This window comes from Pelobates fuscus, chromosome 3 (assembly GCF_036172605.1).
Source record: "Pelobates fuscus isolate aPelFus1 chromosome 3, aPelFus1.pri, whole genome shotgun sequence".
NCBI classification, from domain to species: Eukaryota; Metazoa; Chordata; class Amphibia; order Anura; family Pelobatidae; genus Pelobates; species Pelobates fuscus.
This window is the reverse complement of record NC_086319.1, coordinates 423,147,374-423,174,682: the sequence shown is the minus strand read 5'-3', so window position 1 is coordinate 423,174,682 and position 27,309 is coordinate 423,147,374. Positions and strand designations below refer to the sequence as shown.

The 27,309-nt window shown below is 43.4% G+C and overlaps 1 protein-coding gene across 2 annotated transcripts; it reads right to left on the bottom strand.

Annotated features, from left to right (window-relative positions):
- Nucleotides 1–3,035: 3,035 nt before the first annotated feature.
- LOC134601569 (thialysine N-epsilon-acetyltransferase-like) lies at nucleotides 3,036–26,126 on the bottom strand. Of its 2 annotated transcripts, none has more exons than XM_063446090.1 (6): nucleotides 26,059–26,126; nucleotides 24,458–24,509; nucleotides 14,698–14,781; nucleotides 10,837–10,938; nucleotides 4,373–4,413; nucleotides 3,036–3,970 (listed from the first exon to the last, which is right to left on the bottom strand). In XM_063446090.1, the coding sequence occupies exons 1-6, from the start codon at nucleotides 26,119–26,121 to the stop codon at nucleotides 3,782–3,784; spliced, it is 531 nt and encodes a 176-aa protein (XP_063302160.1). In that variant the 5' UTR covers nucleotides 26,122–26,126; the 3' UTR covers nucleotides 3,036–3,781. The 2 variants fall into 2 exon arrangements, with proteins under 2 accessions (XP_063302160.1, XP_063302161.1); XM_063446091.1 differs by having other exon boundaries at nucleotides 3,036–3,885.
- Between the last annotated feature and the right edge of the window lie 1,183 nt (nucleotides 26,127–27,309).

The following is a 27,309-nucleotide window of genomic DNA, read 5'->3' as shown; positions in this document are numbered from 1 at the left end:
AGAGAGAGTGGGGTATAGTGACACAGTAACAGAGGGATTGAGGGCCCTGCTCAGTGAGTTTACATGTTAGATGGAGTGGGGTATAGTGACACATTAACAGAGGGATTGAGGCCCTGCTCAGTGAGCTTACATGTTAGAGGGAGGGGGTTATAGTGACACCGTAACAGATGGATTGAGGGCCTGCTCAGTGCGTTTACATGCTAGAGGGAGTGGGGTATAGTGACACAGTAACAGAGGGATTGAGGGCCCTGCTCAGTGAGTTTACATGCTAGAGGGAATGGGGTATAGTGACAGTAACAGAGGGATTGAGGGCCCTGCTCAGTGAGTTTGCATGTTAGAAGGAGCGGGGTATAGTGACACAGTAATAGAGGGATTGAGGGCCCTTCTCAGTGAGTTTACATGTTAGAGGGAGTGGGGTATAGTGACACATTAACAGAGGGATTGAGGGCCTGCTCAGTGAGTTTACATGTTAGAGGGAGGGGGTATAGTGACACAGTAACAGAGGGATTGAGGGCCCTGCTCAGTGAGTTTACATGTTAGAGGGAGCGGGGTATAGTGACACAGTAATAGAGGGATTGAGGGCCCTTCTCAGTGAGTTTACATGTTAGAGGGAGTGGGGTATAGTGACACAGTAACAGAGGGATTGAGGGCCTGCTCAGTGAGTTTACATATTAGAGGGAGTGGGGTATAGTGACACAGTAACAGAGGGATTGAGGGCCCTGCTTGGTGAGTTTACATGTTAGAGGGAGTGGGTTATAGTGACAGTAACAGAGGGATTGAGGGCCTGCTCAGTGAGTTTACATGTTAGAGGGAGTGGGGTATAGTGACACAGTAACAGAGGGATTGAGGGCCTGCTCAGTGAGTTTACATGTTAGAGGGAGGGGGTATAGTGACACAGTAATAAAGGGTTTGCGGGCCCTGCTCAATGAGTTTACATGTTAGAGGGAGTGGGGTATAGTGACACAGTAACAGAGGGATTGAGGGCCTGCTCAGTGAGTTTACATGTTAGAGAGAGTGGGGTAAAGTGATACAGTAACAGAGGGATTGAGGCCCTGCTTATTGAGTTTACATGTTAGAGAGAGTGGGGTATAGTGACACAGTAACAGAGGGATTGAGGGCCCTGCTCAGTGAGTTTACATGTTAGAGGGAGTGGGGTATAGTGGCACAGTAACAGAGGGATTGAGGGCCCTGCTCAATGAGTTTACATGCTAGAGGGAGTTGGGTATAGTGATACAGTAACAGAGGGATTGAGGGCCTGCTCAGTGAGTTTACATGTTAGAGGGAGTGGGGTATAGTGACACAGTAACAGAGTTTGAGGGCCCTGCTCAGTGAGCTTACATGTTAGAGGGAGTGGGGTATAGTGACACAGTAACAGAGGGATTGAGGGCCCTGCTCAGTGAGTTTACATGTTAGAGGGAGTGGGGTATAGTGACACAGTAACAGAGGGATTGAGGGCCCTGCTCAGTGAGCTTACATGTTAGAGGGAGTGGGGTATAGTGACACAGTAACAGAGGGATTGAGGGCCTGCTCAGTGAGCTTACATGTTAGAGGGAGTGGGGTATAGTGACACAGTAACAGAGGGATTGAGGGCCCTGCTCAGTGAGCTTACATGTTAGAGGGAGTGGGGTATAGTGACACAGTAACAGAGGGATTGAGGGCCTGCTCAGTGAGTTTACATGTTAGAGGGAGTGGGGTATAGTGACACAATAACAGAGGGATTGAGGGCCTGCTCAGTGAGTTTACATGTTAGAGAGAGTGGGGTATAGTGACACAGTAACAGAGGGGTTGAGGGCCCTGCTCAGTGAGCTTACATGTTAGAGGGAGTGGGGTATAGTGACACAGTAACAGAGGGATTGAGGGCCTGCTCAGTGAGCTTACATGTTAGAGGGAGTGGGATATAGTGACACAGTAACAGAGGGATTGAGGGCCCTGCTCAGTGAGTTTACATGTTAGAGGGAGTGGGGTATAGTGACACAGTAACAGAGGGATTGAGGGCCCTGCTCAGTGAGTTTACATGTTAGAGGGAGTGGGGTATAGTGACACAGTAACAGAGGGATTGATGGCCCTGCTCAGTGAGTTTACATGTTAGAGGGAGTGGGGTATAGTGACACAGTAACAGAGGGATTGAGGGCCCTGCTCAGTGAGCTTACATGTTAGAGGGAGTGGGGTATAGTGACACAGTAACAGAGGGATTGAGGCCCTGCTCAGTGAGTTTACATGTTAGAGGGAGTGAGGTATAGTGACACAGTAACAGAGGGATTGAGGGCCCTGCTCAGTGAGCTTACATGTTAGAGGGAGTGGGGTATAGTGACACAGTAACAGAGGGATTGAGGGCCCTGCTCAGTGAGCTTACATGTTAGAAGGAGTGGGGTATAGTGACACAAAAGGTGAGGGTAGGGTAGAAAGGTAGGTTGCTAGGATAGTGTTTATTAAGGGCTTAGTGTTTTGTTTTGATGACCGTTGCAGGAGAGGAATCAGGGTGCGGGAAGGGAAAGATATAGCGTTTAATTGATACGCTTTCTGATATCTGCGTTGGCTTCACCAGCTGATGTCATGGCGTAGCCCTGCTCTACGGCACGGTGCCTGCTAGTTTTTCTGGACTGAAGACTGCCCATCAAAGGCCTTCTGTTGCGATCTATGCTGCAAGTTCTCAAACCCTGACCTAGACTGTATGTTTCATGTATTCTGGATCAAAATGAATCTTGATTCCTGGCTGGATCACAAACTAGGACTGAACAGAACTGCCAGTCAGATATCTTAAAATGAAACGCGGTGGATTATTTGTTTGCTAAACATCCATTTATAAATCCAAGATGTTCCATGAGAACCGAGTGCTCTTTGAACTTGTATACCAATTAATAGATAATCCTCTCTATGAAGCATTGAATCAAAGCCGGGTTATTGAATACTTTCACTGTGTCTATAACATGCCCTCTCCTGTGTCTCAGCTTATTCTACTTTTCTGATCTTTATTTACAGCCTTCACACAGCACGTTGTTATCTGCATTGAACCTTACTCTCAAAGGACAAGCAACAAGCCTTAATAATCTTTATTGTACCTTCATTATAGCCTTCGAGTAGGCTGCTGGCTATCAGACAGTGTGTGTGTGAATAATGTAGGGTTCTGGAACAAAGTTCTATAGATGTTGGACTTGGATCCAAAGATTAATCAGTAGAAGCTCTAAGAAGAGGGGCTTCATAAACCTGCCCCCTTAGCCACGGCCACTCACTCCAGAAATTCTTCCTTATCAGTTGATGTACGCAGCTCAGCCCCTAATAGAAATTTAATGGAAATGACGAAAGGTGAGACTGAATTCTTCATCCATTGCCTGACCATACTGAAATAGTAAGAAAATAAAAATCAACGATTCCAGGCAAACTGTGTGACTTTATAAACCCCCAAAATAAAATAGGCAATGTATCGGAAAGAGAGAGAAACTGCAGCACAAAATAGTTTTACTAATTACATCTCCCCTGTTGTGGTGCAAAATGTTAACCTGAACATTGAGTGGGTGGTTATAGGGTGTTTGACCAGGTGCGATGGAGAACGGGTGTAGAGCATAATTTAACCGTTTTGCAGATAACAAGTGGGGTACAGTCTTTGTCTAAAGATGGACACCAAGTCCATTTATATAGATGATGCATACAGAGCTGTTCACGTTGGATTAGCAGTAGGTGGTTGTGATGTCTTAGTCTGACCATGGAATATTAGAAGCTAGATACAGTTTTTATGTTGAATTGACAGTAGGTGGGCATTTAGTCTTTGTCTTGCTGATCAGTTTCAGAGTGTACATGAAAGTTGCTCTTCTTTTGCCATGTTCTTTAGAGCCTCCAAATTGAAAGACATCACTTGGTAACCAGGGTCCTCGGTAAGGCTCTCCGCACCTAGAGATTTGTAAAGGTGAATAGCTGGATTATTCCACTTCAGGACAGAGAGGTGTATCTGGGAGCAACCAGACTTTAGGCCTTCCTGTAGAAAAATAAATACGTTAACCCAATGCCACATTCATTACCAATGCCATGGCAAGACCTAAGATCATCTATACCTCTCTGTCTGCTGGGTCTCATATGAGATACTCATTTCCAAAAACGTGATTCTCCCTCAGGGGATTGGTATGGCCCACACATAGTAAAGGACAGATTATTTCCATACACGATGTTCTTATGATGTAAGACACTCATCACACATATCATGTTGAGTTTTGCATATCCCTCTTCCTATGCTATATTTGTATTTCCCAAAAACAGAATGGGAAACATATTGACACACCTATTAGCTTGCTGGATTGGTATGGCCCACTTGTAACACAGGAAGAAAGCCACTAACCAATATGATTAAAGAATTATTGAGCTACTTTTGCTGTTTGCTTACCTGAGCCACTTTTTTCATCAGTTTCTTTCCAAGACCCCGACCTGCAATAATGAAACAAATGTCATTTTAGTGAAATCACTCGGCACGGGAAGAGCTCTGCAAACCTAAAGAAACTGAAATGCTCTGCAAGACTGACCAAGGGAGTGAATTAGGGCATCTGGGGTTATTATCCAAATCTGTCAGCAATTTGCCTTTTGTGTATGCCCGAAAACAGTCCGAACAAATTAGGATTTATCCCAAATGTTGTAATATGAATCTATCCGTCCATGAAACATAGTCTCTATAACTCAATCCTATAATGTAATCCATGAAACGTAATCTCTATAACTCAATCCTATAATGTAATCCATGAAACGTAATCTCTATAACTCAATCCTATAATGTAATCCATGAAACGTAATCTCTATAACTCAATCCTATAATGTAATCCATGAAACGTAATCTCTATAACTCAATCCCTGTAACGGAGCTCCGTGTACCCCGACCGAGTACCCTCCGTTGATGGATGCTCCTAGCGCTCTCAGAGGACTCCAAGCACTGCAGACGACACCACAACCACCACAGGCTCCACAACCGCCGTAGCTTAACTGGAGCCGCGCCGTCTTCCTTCCACCCTGGATCGGCTTCTGTCCTCCAGGACCGTGTGGGGAAGACCTCTCCTCCAGGAGAGCGTAACAGGAACAAGCTCTTAAAAGAGCTAAGTGATTAAGAGCTCAGGGGAATATGCAGCGCATAGCAATCCCCAGTGTGATATAGCAATTCCCTCCAATAACGAGATAAGGCTACGTATTGAGGGTCAGAAGAGGTCTGAGGACTGGAACACCCAGCCTGCTTTTTATTAGGATAAGGTACACACAGGACACTCCCAGGGGGAGGATGAAATTAACCAATAACAGCATAGTACAGCCCACAGGTTCCCTCCCCTCAGATAAACAGTTAAACCAATTATTACATACAATAAAAATACAGTTTTCACATACACACTGTAACTTTAAAACCATACATTCAATTTCAATAAAAATTGCATATTCAGACTCAGCATACATCAAACATAAACACTTCCAAAAATCAGCCAAATCCCTCCAGTGGATCAAAAGTTAGCTGGAAGTCCTTTATGACCGACCGCAAGCACAATTTCCTGCCCAAAACAGTTCCATAGATTTGGGCTGTGCGGCCGGTCAATTTCATGCCGAAAAACGACTAAGTCCCATTTCGAACGGGACTTAGTCTCTGGAGCTGCAAGTTCCGTATGGGAGAAGGTAAGGGTCAGCGGTGTTCGGCAGAATGTGTAGCCGATTTTAGTTCCACAGAATCTTTAACATACACCGCTGACCGCATTCATATGACCAAAATGGCCGCCGCCACGTGTTCGGCTGCCGAATGGCGGCCACCCAGCGCTCGGCAATTAACCTGCAGTAACCTCTCAGCCTGGGAGGTAAATTGCCTGCACACTTTAGCTTCTGGGTGGTCCGCCTGTGTGGTACTTGGTTCAGTAAGCCCTATTTACTGAACCAAGTGGGGGAAAGCCAGGAACAAGTTATTTTACCGGTCTGGGGACATAGTCTTAAAGGGGCATTGTTCAGCAAAGTCACAATATGTCCCCAGACGGTTCTTAAAGGGCCATACACACCCAATAAAAGTTAATAAGTTTTCAGGGGCACAATCTTCCAGGGGCCATAGTCATGAGGCAGGAGGCTGGCAAACATGCTTCTCCACAATCCAGGGAAGAAGGCCAATTTCTCATTTAAAGGGCCAGTTACAAATAGCGATTTGTAACAATCCCATAATGTAATCCATGAAACGTAATCTCTATAACTCAATCCCATAATGTAATCCATGAAACGTAATCTCTATAACTCAATCCTATAATGTAATCCATAAAACGTAATCTCTATAACTCAATCCCATAATGTAATCCATGAAACGTAATCTCTATAACTCTATCCTATAATGTAATCCATGAAACGTAATCTCTATAACTCTATCCTATAATTTAATCCATGAAACGTAATCTCTGCAACTCAATCCTATAATGTAATCCATAAAACGTAATCTCTATAATTCAATCCTATAATGTAATCCATGAAACATAATCTCTATAACCCCAACCTATAATGTAATCCATGAAACGTAATCTCTATAACTCAATCCTATAATGTAATCCATGAAACGTAATCTCTATAACTCAATCCCATAATGTAATCCATAAAACGTAATCTCTATAACTCAATCCCATAATGTAATCCATGAAACGTAATCTCTATAACTCAATCCTATATTGTAATCCATGAAACGTAATCTCTATAAATCAATCCCATAATGTAATCCATGAAACGTAATCTCTATAACTCAATCCTATAATGTAATCCATAAAACGTAATCTCTATAACTCAATCCCATAATGTAATCCATAAAACGTAATCTCTATAACTCAATCCTATAATGTAATCCATGAAACGTAATCTCTATAACTCAATCCCATAATGTAATCCATGAAACTTAATCTATATAACTCAATCCTATAATGTAATCCATGAAACGTAATCTCTATAACTCTATCCTATAATGTAATCCATGAAACGTAATCTCTATAACTCTATCCTATAATGTAATCCATGAAACGTAATCTCTATAACTCTATCCTATAATGTAATCCATGAAACGTAATCTCTATAACTCAATCCTATATTGTAATCCATGAAACGTAATCTCTATAACTCTATCCTATAATGTAATCCATGAAACGTAATCTCTATAACTCTATCCTATAATGTAATCCATGAAACGTAATCTCTATAACTCAATCCTATATTGTAATCCATGAAACGTAATATCTATAACTCAATCCTATAATGTAATCCATAAAACGTAATCTCTATAACTCAATCCTATAATGTAATCCATGAAACGTAATCTCTATAACTCAATCCTATAATGTAATCCATGAAACGTAATCTCTATAACTCAATCCCATAATGTAATCCATAAAACGTAATCTCTATAACTCAATCCTATAATGTAATCCATGAAACGTAATCTCTATAACTCAATCCTATAATGTAATCCATGAAACGTAATCTCTATAACTCAATCCCATAATGTAATCCATGAAACGTAATCTCTATAACTCAATCCTATAATTTAATCCATGAAACGTAATCTCTATAAATCAATCCCATAATGTAATCCATGAAACGTAATCTCTATAACTCAATCCTATAATGTAATCCATGAAACGTAATCTCTACAACTCAATCCTATAATGTAATCCATAAAACGTAATCTCTATAACTCTATCCTATAATGTAATCCATAAAACGTAATCTCTATAACTCAATCCTATAATGTAATCCATGAAACGTAATCTCTATAACTCAATCCTATAATGTAATCCATGAAACGTAATCTCTATAACTCAATCCCATAATGTAATCCATGAAACGTAATCTCTATAACTCAATCCTATAATGTAATCCATGAAACGTAATCTCTATAACTCAATCCTATATTGTAATCCATGAAACGTAATCTCTATAACTCAATCCTATAATGTAATCCATGAAACGTAATCTCTATAAATCAATCCCATAATGTAATCCATGAAACGTAATCTCTACAACTCAATCCTATAATGTAATCCATAAAACGTAATCTCTATAACTCAATCCTATAATGTAATCCATGAAACGTAATCTCTATAACTCAATCCCATAATGTAATCCATGAAACGTAATCTCTATAACTCAATCCTATAATGTAATCCATGAAACGTAATCTCTATAACTCTATCCTATAATGTAATCCATGAAACGTAATCTCTATAACTCTATCCTATAATGTAATCCATGAAACGTAATCTCTATAACTCTATCCTATAATGTAATCCATGAAACGTAATCTCTATAACTCAATCCTATATTGTAATCCATGAAACTTAATCTATATAACTCAATCCTATAATGTAATCCATGAAACATAATCTATATAACTCAATCCTATAATGTAATCCATGAAACGTAATCTCTATAACTCTATCCTATAATGTAATCCATGAAACGTAATCTCTATAACTCTATCCTATAATGTAATCCATGAAACGTAATCTCTATAACTCAATCCTATATTGTAATCCATGAAACGTAATCTCTACAACTCAATCCTATAATGTAATCCATGAAACGTAATCTCTATAACTCTATCCTATAATGTAATCCATGAAACGTAATCTCTATAACTCAATCCTATAATGTAATCCATGAAACGTAATCTCTATAACTCAATCCTATAATGTAATCCATAAAACGTAATCTCTATAACTCAATCCCATAATGTAATCCATGAAACGTAATCTCTATAACTCAATCCTATAATGTAATCCATGAAACGTAATCTCTATAAATCAATCCCATAATGTAATCCATGAAACGTAATCTCTATAACTCAATCCTATAATGTAATCCATAAAACGTAATCTCTATAACTCAATCCCATAATGTAATCCATGAAACGTAATCTCTATAACTCAATCCCATAATGTAATACATGAAACGTAATCTCTATAACTCTATCCTATAATGTAATCCATGAAACGTAATCTCTATAACTCTATCCTATAATGTAATCCATGAAACGTAATCTCTATAACTCAATCCCATAATGTAATCCATGAAACGTAATCTCTATAACTCAATCCCATAATGTAATCCATGAAACGTAATCTCTATAACTCAATCCTATAATGTAATCCATGAAACGTAATCTCTATAACTCAATCCCATAATGTAATCCATAAAACGTAATCTCTATAACTCAATCCCATAATGTAATCCATGAAACGTAATCTCTATAACTCAATCCTATATTGTAATCCATGAAACGTAATCTCTATAAATCAATCCCATAATGTAATCCATGAAACGTAATCTCTATAACTCAATCCTATAATGTAATCCATAAAACGTAATCTCTATAACTCAATCCCATAATGTAATCCATAAAACGTAATCTCTATAACTCAATCCTATAATGTAATCCATGAAACGTAATCTCTATAACTCAATCCCATAATGTAATCCATGAAACTTAATCTATATAACTCAATCCTATAATGTAATCCATGAAACGTAATCTCTATAACTCTATCCTATAATGTAATCCATGAAACGTAATCTCTATAACTCTATCCTATAATGTAATCCATGAAACGTAATCTCTATAACTCTATCCTATAATGTAATCCATGAAACGTAATCTCTATAACTCAATCCTATATTGTAATCCATGAAACGTAATATCTATAACTCAATCCTATAATGTAATCCATGAAACATAATCTCTATAACTCAATCCTATAATGTAATCCATGAAACGTAATCTCTATAACTCAATCCTATAATGTAATCCATGAAACGTAATCTCTATAACTCAATCCTATAATGTAATCCATGAAACGTAATCTCTATAACTCAATCCTATAATGTAATCCATGAAACGTAATCTCTATAACTCAATCCCATAATGTAATCCATGAAACGTAATCTCTATAACTCAATCCTATAATGTAATCCATGAAACATAATCTCTATAACTCAATCCTATAATGTAATCCATGAAACGTAATCTCTATAACTCAATCCCATAATGTAATCCATGAAACGTAATCTCTATAACTCAATCCTATAATGTAATCCATGAAATGTAATCTCTATAACTCTATCCTATAATGTAATCCATGAAACGTAATCTCTATACCTCAATCCTATAATGTAATCCATGAAACGTAATCTCTATAACTCAATCCTATATTGTAATCCATGAAACGTAATCTCTACAACTCAATCCTATAATGTAATCCATGAAACGTAATCTCTATAACTCTATCCTATAATGTAATCCATGAAACTCAATCCGTCTAATTCAATCAATGAAACTCAATCCCTATAAATCAATGCCCAGAACTACCTGTGTATAGCGCAATCACTGTGCGTCCTGCAGTGTTTGTATGACATCTGTCTCTGTGATATGTCGAACACTCTAGACATGAGCGGGTGTTGCACAATTGGTAGGAAGGATCAGCATTAAAGGAACAGTCCAATAACCATAACCACTGTGGCACTATGTAGTGGTTATGGTGCCAAGAGTGCCCTGGTTTCCCCAGTGCAAGTAGCACCACTGCCCACTATCACTACTTCCTCAGGTGAACTGGTAGTTTCTAAGCAGCTGTATCACCGGACTTAACTCAATTCAGAGAGCGTCTGGCTCACCATAGAAAGTAGTGGAGACAGGGAGCAGTGACCAGGTAACCCCAGATAAGGGGTTAAATCATTCTAAAATGGTTTGATTGCTTACAAATGATTGTGCCAGGTCTCTAATGGTACCATAACCACTACAGCAAGTTTTCATGTAAGTGAGTCTATCTCAGAGACGATTGGATATTTTGTGTGGATTGAGGTAAAAACACCAACCTCTGAATTGGGGAGACACATAGATGTCCTCGAGGTGCAGGGTCCGTCCAGTCCAGCTACTGTAACTGTTTGCAAAAAGAGCGTATCCTGCAAAGGGGGGTCCTATAGGTAGGAGGGAAGCCATATTTAATTAACCCTTTCAAAGGGATAGTGAATGTAATACCCAACTGAAATATATAAACCCCCCCACTGGATCCTGTAATACCCGACTGAGATATATAAACCCCCCCACTGGATCCTGTAATACCCGACTGAAATATATAAACCCCCCCCACTGGATCCTGTAATACCCGACTGAAATATATAAACCCCCCCACTGGATCCTGTAATACCCGACTGAGATATATAAACCTCCCCCACTGGATCCTGTAATACCCGACTGAGATATATAAACCCCCCCACTGGATCCTGTAATACCCGACTGAAATATATAAACCCCCCCACTGGATCCTGTAATACCCGACTGAGATATATAAACCCCCCCACTGGGTCCTGTAATACCCGACTGAAATATATAAACCCCCCCCACTGGATCCTGTAATACCCGACTGAGATATATAAACCCCCCTACTGGATCCTGTAATACCCGACTGAGATATATAAACCCCCCCACTGGATCCTGTAATACCCGACTGAGATATATAAACCCCCCCACTGGATCCTGTAATACCCGACTGAGATATATAAACCCCCCCACTGGATCCTGTAATACCCGACTGAAATATATAAACCCCCCCACTGGATCCTGTAATACCCGACTGAAATATATAAACCCCCCCACTGGATCCTGTAATACCCGACTGAAATATATAAACCCCCCCACTGGATCCTGTAATACCCGACTGAGATATATAAACCCCCCCACTGGATCCTGTAATACCCGACTGAAATATATAAACCCCCCCACTGGATCCTGTAATACCCGACTGAGATATATAAACCCCCCCACTGGATCCTGTAATACCCGACTGAGATATATAAACCCCCCCACTGGATCCTGTAATACCCGACTGAGATATATAAACCCCCCCACTGGATCCTGTAATACCCGACTGAGATATATAAACCCCCCCACTGGATCCTGTAATACCCGACTGAGATATATAAACCCCCCCACTGGATCCTGTAATACCCGACTGAGATATATAAACCCCCCCACTGGATCCTGTAATACCCGACTGAGATATATAAACCCCCCCACTGGATCCTGTAATACCCGACTGAGATATATAAACCCCCCCACTGGATCCTGTAATACCCGACTGAGATATATAAACCCCCCCACTGGATCCTGTAATACCCGACTGAGATATATAAACCCCCCCACTGGATCCTGTAATACCCGACTGAGATATATAAACCCCCCCACTGGATCCTGTAATACCCGACTGAGATATATAAACCCCCCCACTGGATCCTGTAATACCCGACTGAGATATATAAACCCCCCCACTGGATCCTGTAATACCCGACTGAGATATATAAACCCCCCCACTGGATCCTGTAATACCCGACTGAGATATATAAACCCCCCCACTGGATCCTGTAATACCCTACTGAGATATATAAACCCCCCCACTGGATCCTGTAATACCCGACTGAGATATATAAACCCCCCCACTGGATCCTGTAATACCCGACTGAGAAATATAAACCCCCCCACTGGATCCTGTAATACCCGACTGAGATATATAAACCCCCCCCACTGGATCCTGTAATACCCGACTGAGATATATAAACCCCCCCACTGGATCCTGTAATACCCGACTGAGATATATAAACCCCCACACTGGATCCTGTAATACCCGACTGAAATATATAAACCCCCCCACTGGATCCTGTAATACCCGACTGAGATATATAAACCCCCCCCCACTGGATCCTGTAATACCCGACTGAGATATATAAACCCCCCCACTGGATCCTGTAATACCCGACTGAGATATATAAACCCCCCTACTGGATCCTGTAATACCCGACTGAGATATATAAACCCCCCCACTGGATCCTGTAATACCCGACTGAAATATATAAACCCCCCCACTGGATCCTGTAATACCCGACTGAGATATATAAACCCCCCCACTGGATCCTGTAATACCCGACTGAGATATATAACCCCCCCCCCACTGGATCCTGTAATACCCGACTGAGATATATAAACCCCCCCACTGGATCCTGTAATACCCGACTGAAATATATAAACCCCCCCACTGGATCCTGTAATACCCGACTGAGATATATAAACCCCCCCCACTGGATTCTGTAATACCCGACTGAGATATATAAACCCCCCCACTGGATCCTGTAATACCCGACTGAGATATATAAACCCCCCCACTGGATCCTGTAATACCCGACTGAGATATATAAACCCCCCCACTGGATCCTGTAATACCCGACTGAGATATATAAACCCCCCCACTGGATCCTGTAATACCCGACTGAAATATATAAACCCCCCCACTGGATCCTGTAATACCCGACTGAGATATATAAACCCCCCCACAAGATCCTGTAATACCCGACTGAGATATATAAACCCCCCACAGGATCCTGTAATACCCGACTGAGTTATATTCACCCCCCCCCCCACTGGATCCTGTAATACCCGACTGAAATATATTTTTAAAAAAAACACAGGATCCTGTAATATCAACGGAGTTATATTCATCCCCCCCCCCCCACAGGAACCTGTAATACCCGACTGAGGTATGTAAACCCCCACAGGATCCTGTAATACCCGACTGAGTTATATTCACCCCCCCCCCCCTCCACTGGATCCTGTAATACCCGACTGAGTTATATTCACCCCCCCCCCCCACTGTATCCCGTAATACCTGACTGAGTTATATTCACCCCCCCCTCCACTGGATCCTGTAATACCCGACTGAGTTATATTCACACCCCCCCCCCCTCCACTGGATCCTGTAATACCTGACTGAGTTATATTCACCCCCTCCACTGGATCCTGTAATACCCGACTGAGTTATATTCACACCCCCCCCCCCCCCCCACTGTATCCCGTAATACCTGACTGAGTTATATTCACCCCCCCCTCCACTGGATCCTGTAATACCCGACTGAGTTATATTCACACACACACACCCCCCCCCCCCACTGGATCCTGTAATACCTGACTGAGTTATATTCACCCCCCTCCACTGGATCCTGTAATATCAACTGAGTGATATTCACCTCCCCCCCACAGGATCCTGTAATATCAACTGAGTTATATTCACCCCTCCCTCCCCACAGGCACCTGTAATATCAACTAAGTTATATTCACCTCCCCCCCCCCCCCCCCACAGGATCCTGTAATATCAACTGAGTTATATTCACCTCCCCCCCCCCCCCCCACAGGATCCTGTAATATCAACTGAGTTATATTCACCCCCCCCCCCTCCACTGGATCCTGTAATACCTTACTGAGTTATATTCACCCCCTCCACTGGATCCTGTAATTTCAACTGAGTTATATTCACCTCCCCCCCCCCCCCCCCCCCACTGGATCCTGTAATACCTTACTGAGTTATATTCACACCCCCCTCCCCCCCCCCCCCACAGGATCCTGTAATACCTTACTGAGATATATTTACCCCCTCCACTGGATCCTGTAATTTTAACTGAGTGATATTCACCTCCCCCCCACAGGATCCTGTAATACCCGACTGAGTATTATTCACCTCCACCCTCCCCACAGGATCCTGTAATATCAACTGAGTTATATTCACCTACCCCCCCACTGGATCCTGTAATACCCGACTGAGTTATATTCACCTCCTGTAATACCAGTTAGACAGACAGACACACAGACAGACTGACAGACAGATAACCCAGCAGAATACAAGACTTGATCACCTGTTTCGCTTGGTTCATTCTCTGGCCGCTCCGCCACCAGACATCGAAACCAAGGATTGTCCCCAAAGCCATCTCTGTGCAAAACTGCGAACAATAGAGGAGAATGACAGATAAAGAAGAGGCTGGAATGGGTTAACTAAAAAGTGCTCCCAATTGCAGTCTCTATACCCGGAATGTGACTGCTCCGTTACTGTGGAGCCACAGATTGCTTCGTCATGGAGCATAAATAGGACTAAAAATAAATCAACTTTATTGGTCCCTCTTAGGGAACAGGGAAAATATAAGGAAAATCCCAAAATAAAAAATAATAAGAATGTAACAAGTGTATATACAGTGTGTTAAAAACAAGACAGGATCCTCTGTTATTGTGCAATTAATCGGATTTGTGTGACCGTTTAAATGTTTGTAACGATGCCTGCTAATTAGTAACAGTTACTGACAGCTTGTGTGCAACATTCTATCAGCAGGATAGGAAAGCAACATATAGTCACTAAAACCATACACTCCGGATAACAAAACAAATATGTGCACGTGCTGATGCTGCCGAATGACAGTAAGAATATATTGAGAGTATTAAATATTGGTCAACATCAATTCTATGGAGACGAAAACACACACTATTAACCCCTATTCCGTCATGATTCCCTTTTATTCCAGAAGTTGTGTCCTTAAGGGGTTAATCAGTGGGTATATAAAGCTGGGTATCTGGGAGCAGTGGTCAGCAGTAAAGCCCGGACTATACATTAGTCTAAATACTAACCGACACGGTATCTACAGTGCCAATTATGACACCCCCATAGGGCCCCCCAAAATCAATAGATGGTACAGAGAACCTGGGGTGCAAGTAAATATTAAGTCCGGCCGGACAGTCGATAGACGTAAGAATAATCCTCTATGGTGACATGGATAAACCTTCGCATTAATCAAACTCAAAATCCCTCAAACAGTCTGTTTGATAGCCCAGAAGGACGACTAGTATAAAACAACCTAGAGAGCCAGCTGAGAGAGCTCTGAAAGAAGTCAAGAGCAAACTAGCTGGAGTTCCTAGGACATATTCAATAGCTATCTAGCTTAATATGATTGTAAGCCCTAAATGGTGTATAAACAAGCTTATATTTTAAAGTAATATAAATAAACCCCAAATAATGATTAAATAGTGAGCCATAATGGTATAGATGAACCCTAGACCAAGCTAGGTATATACTGGATTAGGTAGAATATAATATGATCCTAAATAAGATTAATAGTAATCAAAAAGTAACGTTCAACGTTATATCTGATCCTCACTTCCTGCTCTCTGTGCTGCACCCCCACTGTCACTTCCTGCTCTCTGTGCTGCACCCCCACTGTCACTTCCTGCTCTCTGTGCTGCACCCCCACTGTCACTTCCTACTCACTGTGCTGCACCCCCACTGTCACTTCCTGCTCTCTGTGCTGCACCCCCACTGTCACTTCCTGCTCTCTGTGCTGCACCCCCACTGTCACTTCCTGCTCTCTGTGCTGCACCCCCACTGTCACTTCCTGCTCTCTGTGCTGCACCCCCACTGTCACTTCCTGCTCTCTGTGCTGCACCCCCACTGTCACTTCCTGCTCTCTGTGCTGCACCCCCACTGTCACTTCCTGCTCTCTGTGCTGCACCCCCACTGTCACTTCCTGCTCTCTGTGCTGCACCCCCACTGTCACTTCCTGCTCTCTGTGCTGCACCCCCACTGTCACTTCCTACTCACTGTGCTGCACCCCCACTGTCACTTCCTGCTCTCTGTGCTGCACCCCCACTGTCACTTCCTACTCACTGTGCTGCACCCCAACTGTCACTTCCTGCTCTCTGTGCTGCACCCCTACTGTCACTATCTGCTCTCTGTGCTGCACCCCCACTGTCACTTCCTGCTCTCTGTGCTGCACCCCCACTGTCACTTCCTACTCACTGTGCTGCACCCCTACTGTCACTTCCTACTCACTGTGCTGCACCCCTACTGTCACTATCTGCTCTCTGTGCTGCACCCCCACTGTCACTTCCTGCTCTCTGTGCTGCACCCCCACTGTCACTTCCTGCTCTCTGTGCTGCACCCCCACTGTCACTTCCTGCTCTCTGTGCTGCACCCCCACTGTCACTTCCTGCTCTCTGTGCTGCACCCCCACTGTCACTTCCTGCTCTCTGTGCTGCACCCCCACTGTCACTTCCTACTCACTGTGCTGCACCCCTACTGTCACTTCCTACTCACTGTGCTGCACCCCTACTGTCACTTCCTGCTCTCTGTGCTGCACCCCCACTGTCACTTCCTGCTCTCTGTGCTGCACCCCCACTGTCACTTCCTGCTCTCTGTGCTGCACCCCCACTTTCACTTCCTGCTCTCTGTGCTGCACCCCCACTGTCACTTCCTGCTCTCTGTGCTGCACCCCCACTGTCACTTCCTGCTCTCTGTGCTGCACCCCCACTGTCACTTCCTACTCACTGTGCTGCACCCCTACTGTCACTATCTGCTCTCTGTGCTGTACCCCCACTGTCACTTATCTGCCTAGGGCCCCATGAGATCCTTATCCTTCTTCTCTCCCAGTCCCAAGTGTCCCTACTTAGGGGAGACAGGCCCTATATTGGGCCCAAATCCCTCTTTTCTAATAGCTCCTTATTGTTGGTGTGTCTGGGTGTATAACAGAGCTCCACAGCAATAATACTCCCAGTAATGTGTCTGAGTGTATAACAGAGCTCCACAGCAATAATACTCCCAGTAATGTGTCTGAGTGTATAACAGAGTCCCACAGTAATAATACTCCCAGTAATGTGTCTGAGTGTATAACAGAGTCCCACAGTAATAATACTCCCAGTAATGTCTGAGTGTATAACAGAGTCCCACAGTAATAATACTCCCAGTAATGTGTCTGAGTGTATAACAGAGCCCCACAGCAATAATACTCCCAGTCTGAGTGTATAACAGAGCCCCACATTAATAATACTCCCAGTAATGTGTCTGAGTGTATAACAGAGCTCCACAGCAATAATACTCCCAGTCTGAGTGTATAACAGAGCCCCACAGCAATAATACTCCCAGTAATGTGTCTGAGTGTATAACAGAGCCCCACAGCAATAATACTCCCAGTCTGAGTGTATAACAGAGCCCCACATTAATAATACTCCCAGTAATGTGTCTGAGTGTATAACAGAGCTCCACAGCAATAATACTCCCAGTAATGTGTCTGAGTGTATAACAGAGCTCCACAGCAATAATACTCCCAGTAATGTGTCTGAGTGTATAACAGAGCCCACAGCAATAATACTCCCAGTAATGCGTCTGAGTGTATAACAGAGCTCCACAGTTATAATACTCCCAGTAATGTGTCTGACTGTATAACAGAGCTCCACAGCAATAATACTCCCAGTAATGTGTCTGAGTGTATAACAGAGCCCCACATTAATAATACTCCCAGTAATGTGTCTGAGTGTATAACAGAGCTCCACAGCAATAATACTCCCAGTAATGTGTCTGAGTGTATAACAGAGCTCCACAGCAATAATACTCCCAGTAATGTGTCTGAGTGTATAACAGAGCCCACAGCAATAATACTCCCAGTAATGCGTCTGAGTGTATAACAGAGCTCCACAGTTATAATACTCCCAGTAATGTGTCTGACTGTATAACAGAGCTCCACAGCAATAATACTCCCAGTAATGTGTCTGAGTGTATAACAGAGCTCCATAGCAATAATACTCCCAGTAATGTGTCTGAGTGTATAACAGAGCTCCACAGTTATAATACTCCCAGTAATGTGTCTGAGTGTATAACAGAGCTCCACAGCAATAATACTCCCAGTAATGTGTCTCAGTGTATAACAGTGCTCCACAGCAATAATACTCCCAGTAATGTGTCTGAGTGTATAACAGAGCCCCACAGCAATAATACTCCCAGTAATGTGTCTGAGTGTATAACAGAGCTCCACAGCAATAATACTCCTAGTAATGTGTCTGAGTGTATAACAGAGCTCCACAGCAATAATACTCCCAGTAATGTGTGTGAGTGTATAACAGATCTCCACAGCAATAATACCCCCAGTAATGTGACTGAGTGTATAACAGAGCTCCACAGCAATAATACTCCCAGTAATGTGTCTGAGTGTATAACAGAGCTCCACAGCAATAATACTCCCAGTAATGGTTCTGAGTGTATAACAGAGCTCCACAGTAATAATACTCCCAGTAATGTGTCTGAGTGTATAACAGAGCTCCACAGCAATAATACTCCCAGTAATGTGTCTGAGTGTATAACAGAGCTCCACAGCAATAATACTCCCAGTAATGTGTCTGAGTGTATAACAGAGCTCCACAGCAATAATACTCCCAGTAATGTGTCTGACTGTATAACAGAGCTCCACAGCAATAATACTCCCAGTAATGTGTCTGAGTGTATAACAGAGCTCCACAGTAATAATACTCCCAGTAATGTGTCTGAGTGTATAACAGAGCTCCACAGCAATAATACTCCCAGTAATGTGTCTGAGTGTATAACAGAGCTCCACAGCAATAATACTCCCAGTAATGTGTCTGACTGTATAACAGAGCTCCACAGCAATAATACTCCCAGTAATGTGTCTGAGTGTATAACAGAGCTCCACAGTAATAATACTCCCAGTAATGTGTCTGAGTGTATAACAGAGCTCCACAGCAATAATACTCCCAGTAATGTGTCTGAGTGTATAACAGAGCTCCACAGCAATAATACTCCCAGTAATGTGTCTGAGTGTATAACAGAGCTCCATAGCAATAATACTCCCAGTAATGTGTCTGAGTGTATAACAGAGCTCCACAGCAATAATACTCCCAGTAATGCGTCTGAGTGTATAACAGAGCTCCACAGCAATAATACTCCCAGTAATGTGTCTGAGTGTATAACAGAGCTCCACAGTAATAATACTCCCAGTAATGTGTCTGAGTGTATAACAGAGCTCCACAGCAATAATACTCCCAGTAATGTGTCTGAGTGTATAACAGAGCTCCACAGCAATAATACTCCCAGTAATGTGTCTGACTGTATAACAGAGCTCCACAGCAATAATACTCCCAGTAATGTGTCTGACTGTATAACAGAGCTCCACAGCAATAATACTCCCAGTAATGTGTCTGAGTGTATAACAGAGCTCCACAGTAATAATACTCCCAGTAATGTGTCTGGGTGTATAACAGAGCTCCACAGCAATAATACTCCCAGTAATGTGTCTGAGTGTATAACAGAGCTCCACAGCAATAATACTCCCAGTAATGTGTCTGAGTGTATAACAGAGCTCCATAGCAATAATACTCCCAGTAATGTGTCTGAGTGTATAACAGAGCTCCACAGCAATAATACTCCCAGTAATGCGTCTGAGTGTATAACAGAGCTCCACAGTTATAATACTCCCAGTAATGTGTCTGACTGTATAACAGAGCTCCACAGCAATAATACTCCCAGTAATGTGTCTGAGTGTATAACAGAGCTCCATAGCAATAATACTCCCAGTAATGTGTCTGAGTGTATAACAGAGCTCCACAGTTATAATACTCCCAGTAATGTGTCTGAGTGTATAACAGAGCTCCACAGCAATAATACTCCCAGTAATGTGTCTCAGTGTATAACAGTGCTCCACAGCAATAATACTCCCAGTAATGTGTCTGAGTGTATAACAGAGCCCCACAGCAATAATACTCCCAGTAATGTGTCTGAGTGTATAACAGAGCTCCACAGCAATAATACTCCCAGTAATGTGTCTGAGTGTATAACAGAGCTCCACAGCAATAATACTCCCAGTAATGTGTGTGAGTGTATAACAGATCTCCACAGCAATAATACCCCCAGTAATGTGACTGAGTGTATAACAGAGCTCCACAGCAATAATACTCCCAGTAATGTGTCTGAGTGTATAACAGAGCTCCACAGCAATAATACTCCCAGTAATGGTTCTGAGTGTATAACAGAGCTCCACAGTAATAATACTCCCAGTAATGTGTCTGAGTGTATAACAGAGCTCCACAGCAATAATACTCCCAGTAATGTGTCTGAGTGTATAACAGAGCTCCACAGCAATAATACTCCCAGTAATGTGTCTGAGTGTATAACAGAGCTCCACAGCAATAATACTCCCAGTAATGTGTCTGACTGTATAACAGAGCTCCACAGCAATAATACTCCCAGTAATGTGTCTGAGTGTATAACAGAGCTCCACAGTAATAATACTCCCAGTAATGTGTCTGAGTGTATAACAGAGCTCCACAGCAATAATACTCCCAGTAATGTGTCTGAGTGTATAACAGAGCTCCACAGCAATAATACTCCCAGTAATGTGTCTGAGTGTATAACAGAGCTCCACAGCAATAATACTCCCAGTAATGTGTCTGACTGTATAACAGAGCTCCACAGCAATAATACTCCCAGTAATGTGTCTGAGTGTATAACAGAGCTCCACAGTAATAATACTCCCAGTAATGTGTCTGAGTGTATAACAGAGCTCCACAGCAATAATACTCCGAGTAATGTGTCTGAGTGTATAACAGATCTCCACAGTAATAATACTCCCAGTAATGTGTCTGAGGGTATAACAGAGCTCCACAGCAATAATACTCCCAGTAATGTGTCTGAATGTATAACAGAGCTCCACAGTAATAATACTCCCAGTAATGTGTCTGAGTGTATAACAGAGCTCCACAGTAATAATACGCCCAGTAATGTGTCTGAGTGTATAACAGAGCTCCACAGCAATAATACTCCCAGTAATGTGTGAGTGTATAACAGAGCTCCACAGCAATAATACTCCCAGTAATGTGTCTGAATGTATAACAGAGCTCCACAGTAATAATACCCCCAGTAATGTGTCTGAGTATATAACAGAGCCTCACAGCAATAATACTCCCAGTAATGTGTCTGAGTGTATAACAGAGCTCCACAGCAATAATACTCCCAGTAATGTGTGAGTGTATAACAGAGCTCCACAGCAATAATACTCCCAGTAATGTGTGAGTGTATAACAGAGCTCCACAGCAATAATACTCCCAGTAATGTGTGAGTGTATAACAGATCTCCACAGCAATAATACTCCCAGTAATGTGTGTGAGTGTATAACAGATCTCCACAGCAATAATACTCCCAGTAATGTGTCTGAGTGTATAACAGAGCTCCACAGCAATGATACTCCCAGTAATGTGTTATAACAGAGCTCCACAGTAATAATACTCCCAGTAATGTGTCTGAGTGTATAACAGAGCTCCGCAGTAATAATACTCCCAGTAATGTGTCTGAGTGTATAACAGAGCTCCACAGTAATAATACTCCCAGTAATGTGTCTGAGTGTAGAACAGAGCTCCACAGCAATAATACTCCCAGTAATGTGTCTGATTGAATAACAGAGCTCCACAGCAATAATACTCCCAGTAATGTGTCTGAGTGTATAACAGACCTCCGCAGCAATAATACTCCCAGTAATGTGTCTGAGTGTATCACAGAGCTCCACAGTAATAATACTCCCAGTAATGTGTCTGAGTGTAGAACAGAGCTGCACAGTAATAATACTCCCAGTAATGTGTCTGAGTGTATAACAGAGCTCCGCAGCAATAATACTCCCAGTAATGTGTGAGTGTATAACAGAGCTCCACAGCAATAATACTCCCAGTAATGTGTCTGAACGTATAACAGAGCTCCACAGCAATAATACTCCAATGAATGTGTCTGAGTGTATAACAGAGCTCCACAGTAATAATACTCCCAGTAATGTGTCAGAGTGTAAAACAGAGTTCCACAGCAATAATACTCCCAGCAATGTGTCTGAGTGTATAACAGAGCTCCAACCCCAATAATACTCCCAGTAATGTGTCTGAGTGTATAACAGAGCTCCACAGCAATAATACTCCCAGTAATGTGTGTGAGTGTATCACAGAGCTCCACAGTAATGATACTCCCAGTAATGTATCTGAGTGCATAACAGAGCTCCACAGCAATAATACTCCCAGTAATGTGTGTGAGTGTATCACAGAGCTCCACAGTAATGATACTCCCAGTAATGTATCTGAGTGTATAACAGAGCTCCACAGTAATGATACTCCCAGTAATGTGTCTTTAAACTAATATGAATGTGTTTAGAAACCAGTCTGTGTCAAAAAGATTGTCTAAATTTTATTAAAGGACCTCTATAGGCACCCAGACCATTCAGCTCAATGAAGTGGTCTGGGTGCCAGGTCCATCTAGGGTTAACCCTGCAGCTGAAAACATAGCAGTTTCAGAGTTTCAGAGAACCTGCTATGTTAACCTATGGGTTAATCCAGCCTCTGGTGGTTGTCTCACTGACAGCCGCTAGAGGCACTTCCGCGCTTCTCACAGTGATTTTCACAGTGAGAAGACGCCAGCGTCCATAGGAAAGCATTCTCAATGGCTAAATGGCTAAAAGAACTGGCTAAATGCGTGCCCAGCTCTTGCCGCGCAAGCACATTCAGCCGATGACGACTGAAGGAGGAGGAGAGTCCCCAGCGCAGAGTTTTTAACCCCCTTCCTCCCCCTTCAGCTCGGCAGGAGTGGGACCCTGAGGGTGGGCCAGTGACTAGTTTGTTTTCCTGGCACTATAAGGTCCTTTAATATGTTATTACTAAGTCAGAACAGCCCCGCCCCAGGCCACACCCCCAACGTCACCACTAAAATTAAAGGGTCCCTCTTTGTTCATGTGAAATATTGGGAGGTTTTCCTGTGACACTGTAGCGGGGCGTTAGTTTAACATGGACTTCCTCTGCTGGTATTCCAATAGTTACTCAGGAACAAGATATCAGAGGAAGAACAGCATAAGCAGTAAATCAAGTCATCCCAGAATATCCCGTCACCCTTCCCAATAACTGGCCGACACTCAGCATCAGGAGCAGAACTGAGCTTTACTGCCACACACTCAGCTTTTATACAATCCTCCCATGCAAGGGAGACCCCCAATCTATCGTGTTACCCCCATTCTCTGTAACTGAACCCCTTTCTATCGTGTTACCCCCATTCTCTGTAACTGAACCCCTTTCTATCGTGTTACCCCCATTCTCTGTAACTGAACCCCTTTCTATCCTGTTACCCCCATTCTCTGTAACTGAACCCCTTTCTATCGTGTTACCCCCATTCTCTGTAACTGAACCCCTTTCTATCATGTTACCCCCATTCTCTGTAACTGAACCCCTTTCTATCGTGTTACCCCCATTCTCTGTAACTGAACCCCTTTCTATCGTGTTACCCCCATTCTCTGTAACTGAACCCCTTTCTATCGTGTTACCCCCATTCTCTGTAACTGAACCCCTTTCTATCCTGTTACCCCCATTCTCTGTAACTGAACCCCTTTCTATCCTGTTACCCCCATTCTCTGTAACTGAACCCCTTTCTATCGTGTTACCCCCATTCTCTGTAACTGAACCCCTTTCTATCGTGTTACCCCCATTCTCTGTAACTGAACCCCTTTCTATCCTGTTACCCCCATTCTCTGTAACTGAACCCCTTTCTATCCTGTTACCCCCATTCTCTGTAACTGAACCCCTTTCTATCCTGTTACCCCCATTCTCTGTAACTGAACCCCTTTCTATCGTGTTACCCCCATTCTCTGTAACTGAACCCCTTTCTATCCTGTTACCCCCATTCTCTGTAACTGAACCCCTTTCTATCCTGTTACCCCCATTCTCTGTAACTGAACCCCTTTCTATCGTGTTACCCCCATTCTCTGTAACTGAACCCCTTTCTATCCTGTTACCCCCATTCTCTGTAACTGAACCCCTTTTTCCATTCCTTACCTTCCTCAGTCAGTTTGATAAAGTGAGTAATTTTTTCATATTCTGCCAGTTCCTGTAATTACATAAAATAGATCAAATCATTATACATTGCTCTGTGCAGTGTGTGCAGTGTGTTATAGTGTCCCTGTGCAGTGTGTGCAGTGTGTGCAATGACGCAGTGTGTGACGGTGTCCCTGTGCAGTGTACGCAGTGTGTGACGGTGTCAGTGAGCAGTGTGCGCAGTGTGTGACGGTGTCCCTGTGCAGTGTGTGCAGTGTGTTATAGTGTCCCTGTGCAGTGTGTGACGGTGTCCCTGTGCAGTGTGTGCAGTGTGTTATAGTGTCCCTGTGCAGTGTGTGACAGTGTCCCTGTGCAGTGTGTGCAGTGTGTTATAGTGTCCCTGTGCAGTGTGCGCAGTGTGTGACGGTGTCCCTGTGCAGTGTGCGCAGTGTGTTATAGTGTCCCTGTGCAGTGTGTGACGGTGTCCCTGTGCAGTGTGTGCAGTGTGTTATAGTGTCCCTGTGCAGTGTGTGACGGTGTCCCTGTGCAGTGTGTGCAGTGTGTTATAGTGTCCCTGTGCAGTGTGCGCAGTGTGTGACGGTGTCCCTGTGCAGTGTGCGCAGTGTGTTATAGTGTCCCTGTGCAGTGTGTGACGGTGTCCCTGTGCAGTGTGTGCAGTGTGTTATAGTGTCCCTGTGCAGTGTGTGCAGTGTGTGCAATGACGCAGTGTGTGACGGTGTCCCTGTGCAGTGTACGCAGTGTGTGACGGTGTCAGTGAGCAGTGTACGCAGTGTGTGACGGTGTCCCTGTGCAGTGTGTGCAGTGTGTTATAGTGTCCCTGTGCAGTGTGCGCAGTGTGTGACGGTGTCCCTGTGCAGTGTGCGCAGTGTGTTATAGTGTCCCTGTGCAGTGTGTGATGGTGTCCCTGTGCAGTGTGTGCAGTGTGTGATAGTGTCCCTGTGCAGTGTGCGCAGTGTGTTATAGTGTCCCTATGCAGTGTGCACAGTGTGTGATGGTGTCCCTGTGCAGTGTGCGCACTGTGTTATAGTGTCCCTGTGCAGTGTGTGCAGTGTGTGACGGTGTCCCTGTGCAGTGTGCGCAGTGTGTGACGGTGTCCATGTGCAGTGTGTGATAGTGTCACTGTGCAGTGTGCGCAGTGTGTGACGGTGTCCATGTGCAGTGTGTGCAGTGTGTGATAGTGTCACTGTGCAGTGTGCGCAGTGTGTGACGGTGTCTGTGTGCTCCCTATGCAGTGTATGCAGTGTGTGACGGTGTCACTGTGCAGTGTGTGATGGTGTCCCTGTGCAGTGTGTGACGGTGTCCCTGTGCAGTGTGTGCAGTGTGTGATGGTGTCCCTGTGCAGTGTGTGACGGTGTCCCTGTGCAGTGTGTGCAGTGTGTGATGGTGTCCCTGTGCAGTGTGTGACGGTGTCCCTGTGCAGTGTGTGACGGTGTCCCTGTGCAGTGTGTGCAGTGTGTGACGGTGTCGCTGTGCAGTGTGTGCAGTGTGTGACGGTGTCCCTGTGCAGTGTGTGACGGTGTCCCTGTGCAGTGTGCGCAGTGTGTGACGGTGTCCCTGTGCAGTGTGCGCAGTGTCCGCAGTGTGTGATAGTCTCACTATACCCGGATCATGGCCATAATGTGGGGGGAGTCCCTGGGCTCAGCTGATCGGATGTGATAATCCATTCCTGAGTCTCTGCTACAGACACAATGTGACTGAAACGCTTCCTTTATCACTCACTCATACCTCCCTCCCAGTGCCATTTATCCCTCCCCCGATGCTGTCTCCTCCCACGCCATACTCCGCATTCTGTAACACAGCCACTCTTACATTTACAGAGTATCTGCCCCCAGACAATTCCATGTATCTACTACCCTTTCTATATCACTGTTACTGCTCCCACTGAAAGGCTATTCCATGTATCTACTACCCTTTCTATATCACTGTTACTGCTCCCACTGAAAAGCTATTCCAGGTATCTACTACCCTTTCTATATCACTGTTACTGCTCCCACTGGAAGGTTATTCCATGTATCTACTACCCTTTCTATATCACTGTTACTGCTCCCACTGAAAGGCTATTCCAGGTATCTACTACCCTTTCTATATCACTGTTACTGCACCCACTGGAAGGCTATTCCAGGTATCTACTACCCTTTCTATATCACTGTTACTGCTCCCACTGAAAGGCTATTCCAGGTATCTACTACCCTTTCTATATCACAGTTACTGCTCCCATTGGAAGGCTATTCCAGGTATCTACTACCCTTTCTAAATCACTGTTACTGCTCCCACTGGAAGGCTATTCCAGGTATCTACTACCCTTTCTATATCACTGTTACTGCTCCCACTGGAAGGCTATTCCATGTATCTACTACCCTTTCTATATCGCTGTTACTGCTCCCACTGGAAGGCTATTCCTGGTATCTACTACCCTTTCTATATCACTGTTACTGCTCCCACTGGAAGGCTTTTCCAGGTATCTACTACCCTTTCTATATCACTGTTACTGCTCCCACTGGAAGGCTATTCCAGGTATCTACTACTCTTTCTATATCACTGTTACTGCTCCCACTGGAAAGCTATTCCAGGTATCTACTACCCTTTCTATATCACTGTTACTGCTCGCACTGGAATGTTATTCCAGGTATCTACTACCCTTTCTATATTACTGTTATTGCTCCCACTGGAAGTCTATTCCAGGTATCTACTACCCTTTCTATATTACTGTTACTGCTCCCACTGGAAGGCTATTCCAGGTATCTACTACCCTTTCTATATCACTGTTACTGCTCCCACTGGAAAGCTATTCCAGGTATCTACTACCCTTTCTATATCACCGTTACTGCTCCCACTGGAAGGCTATTCCAGGT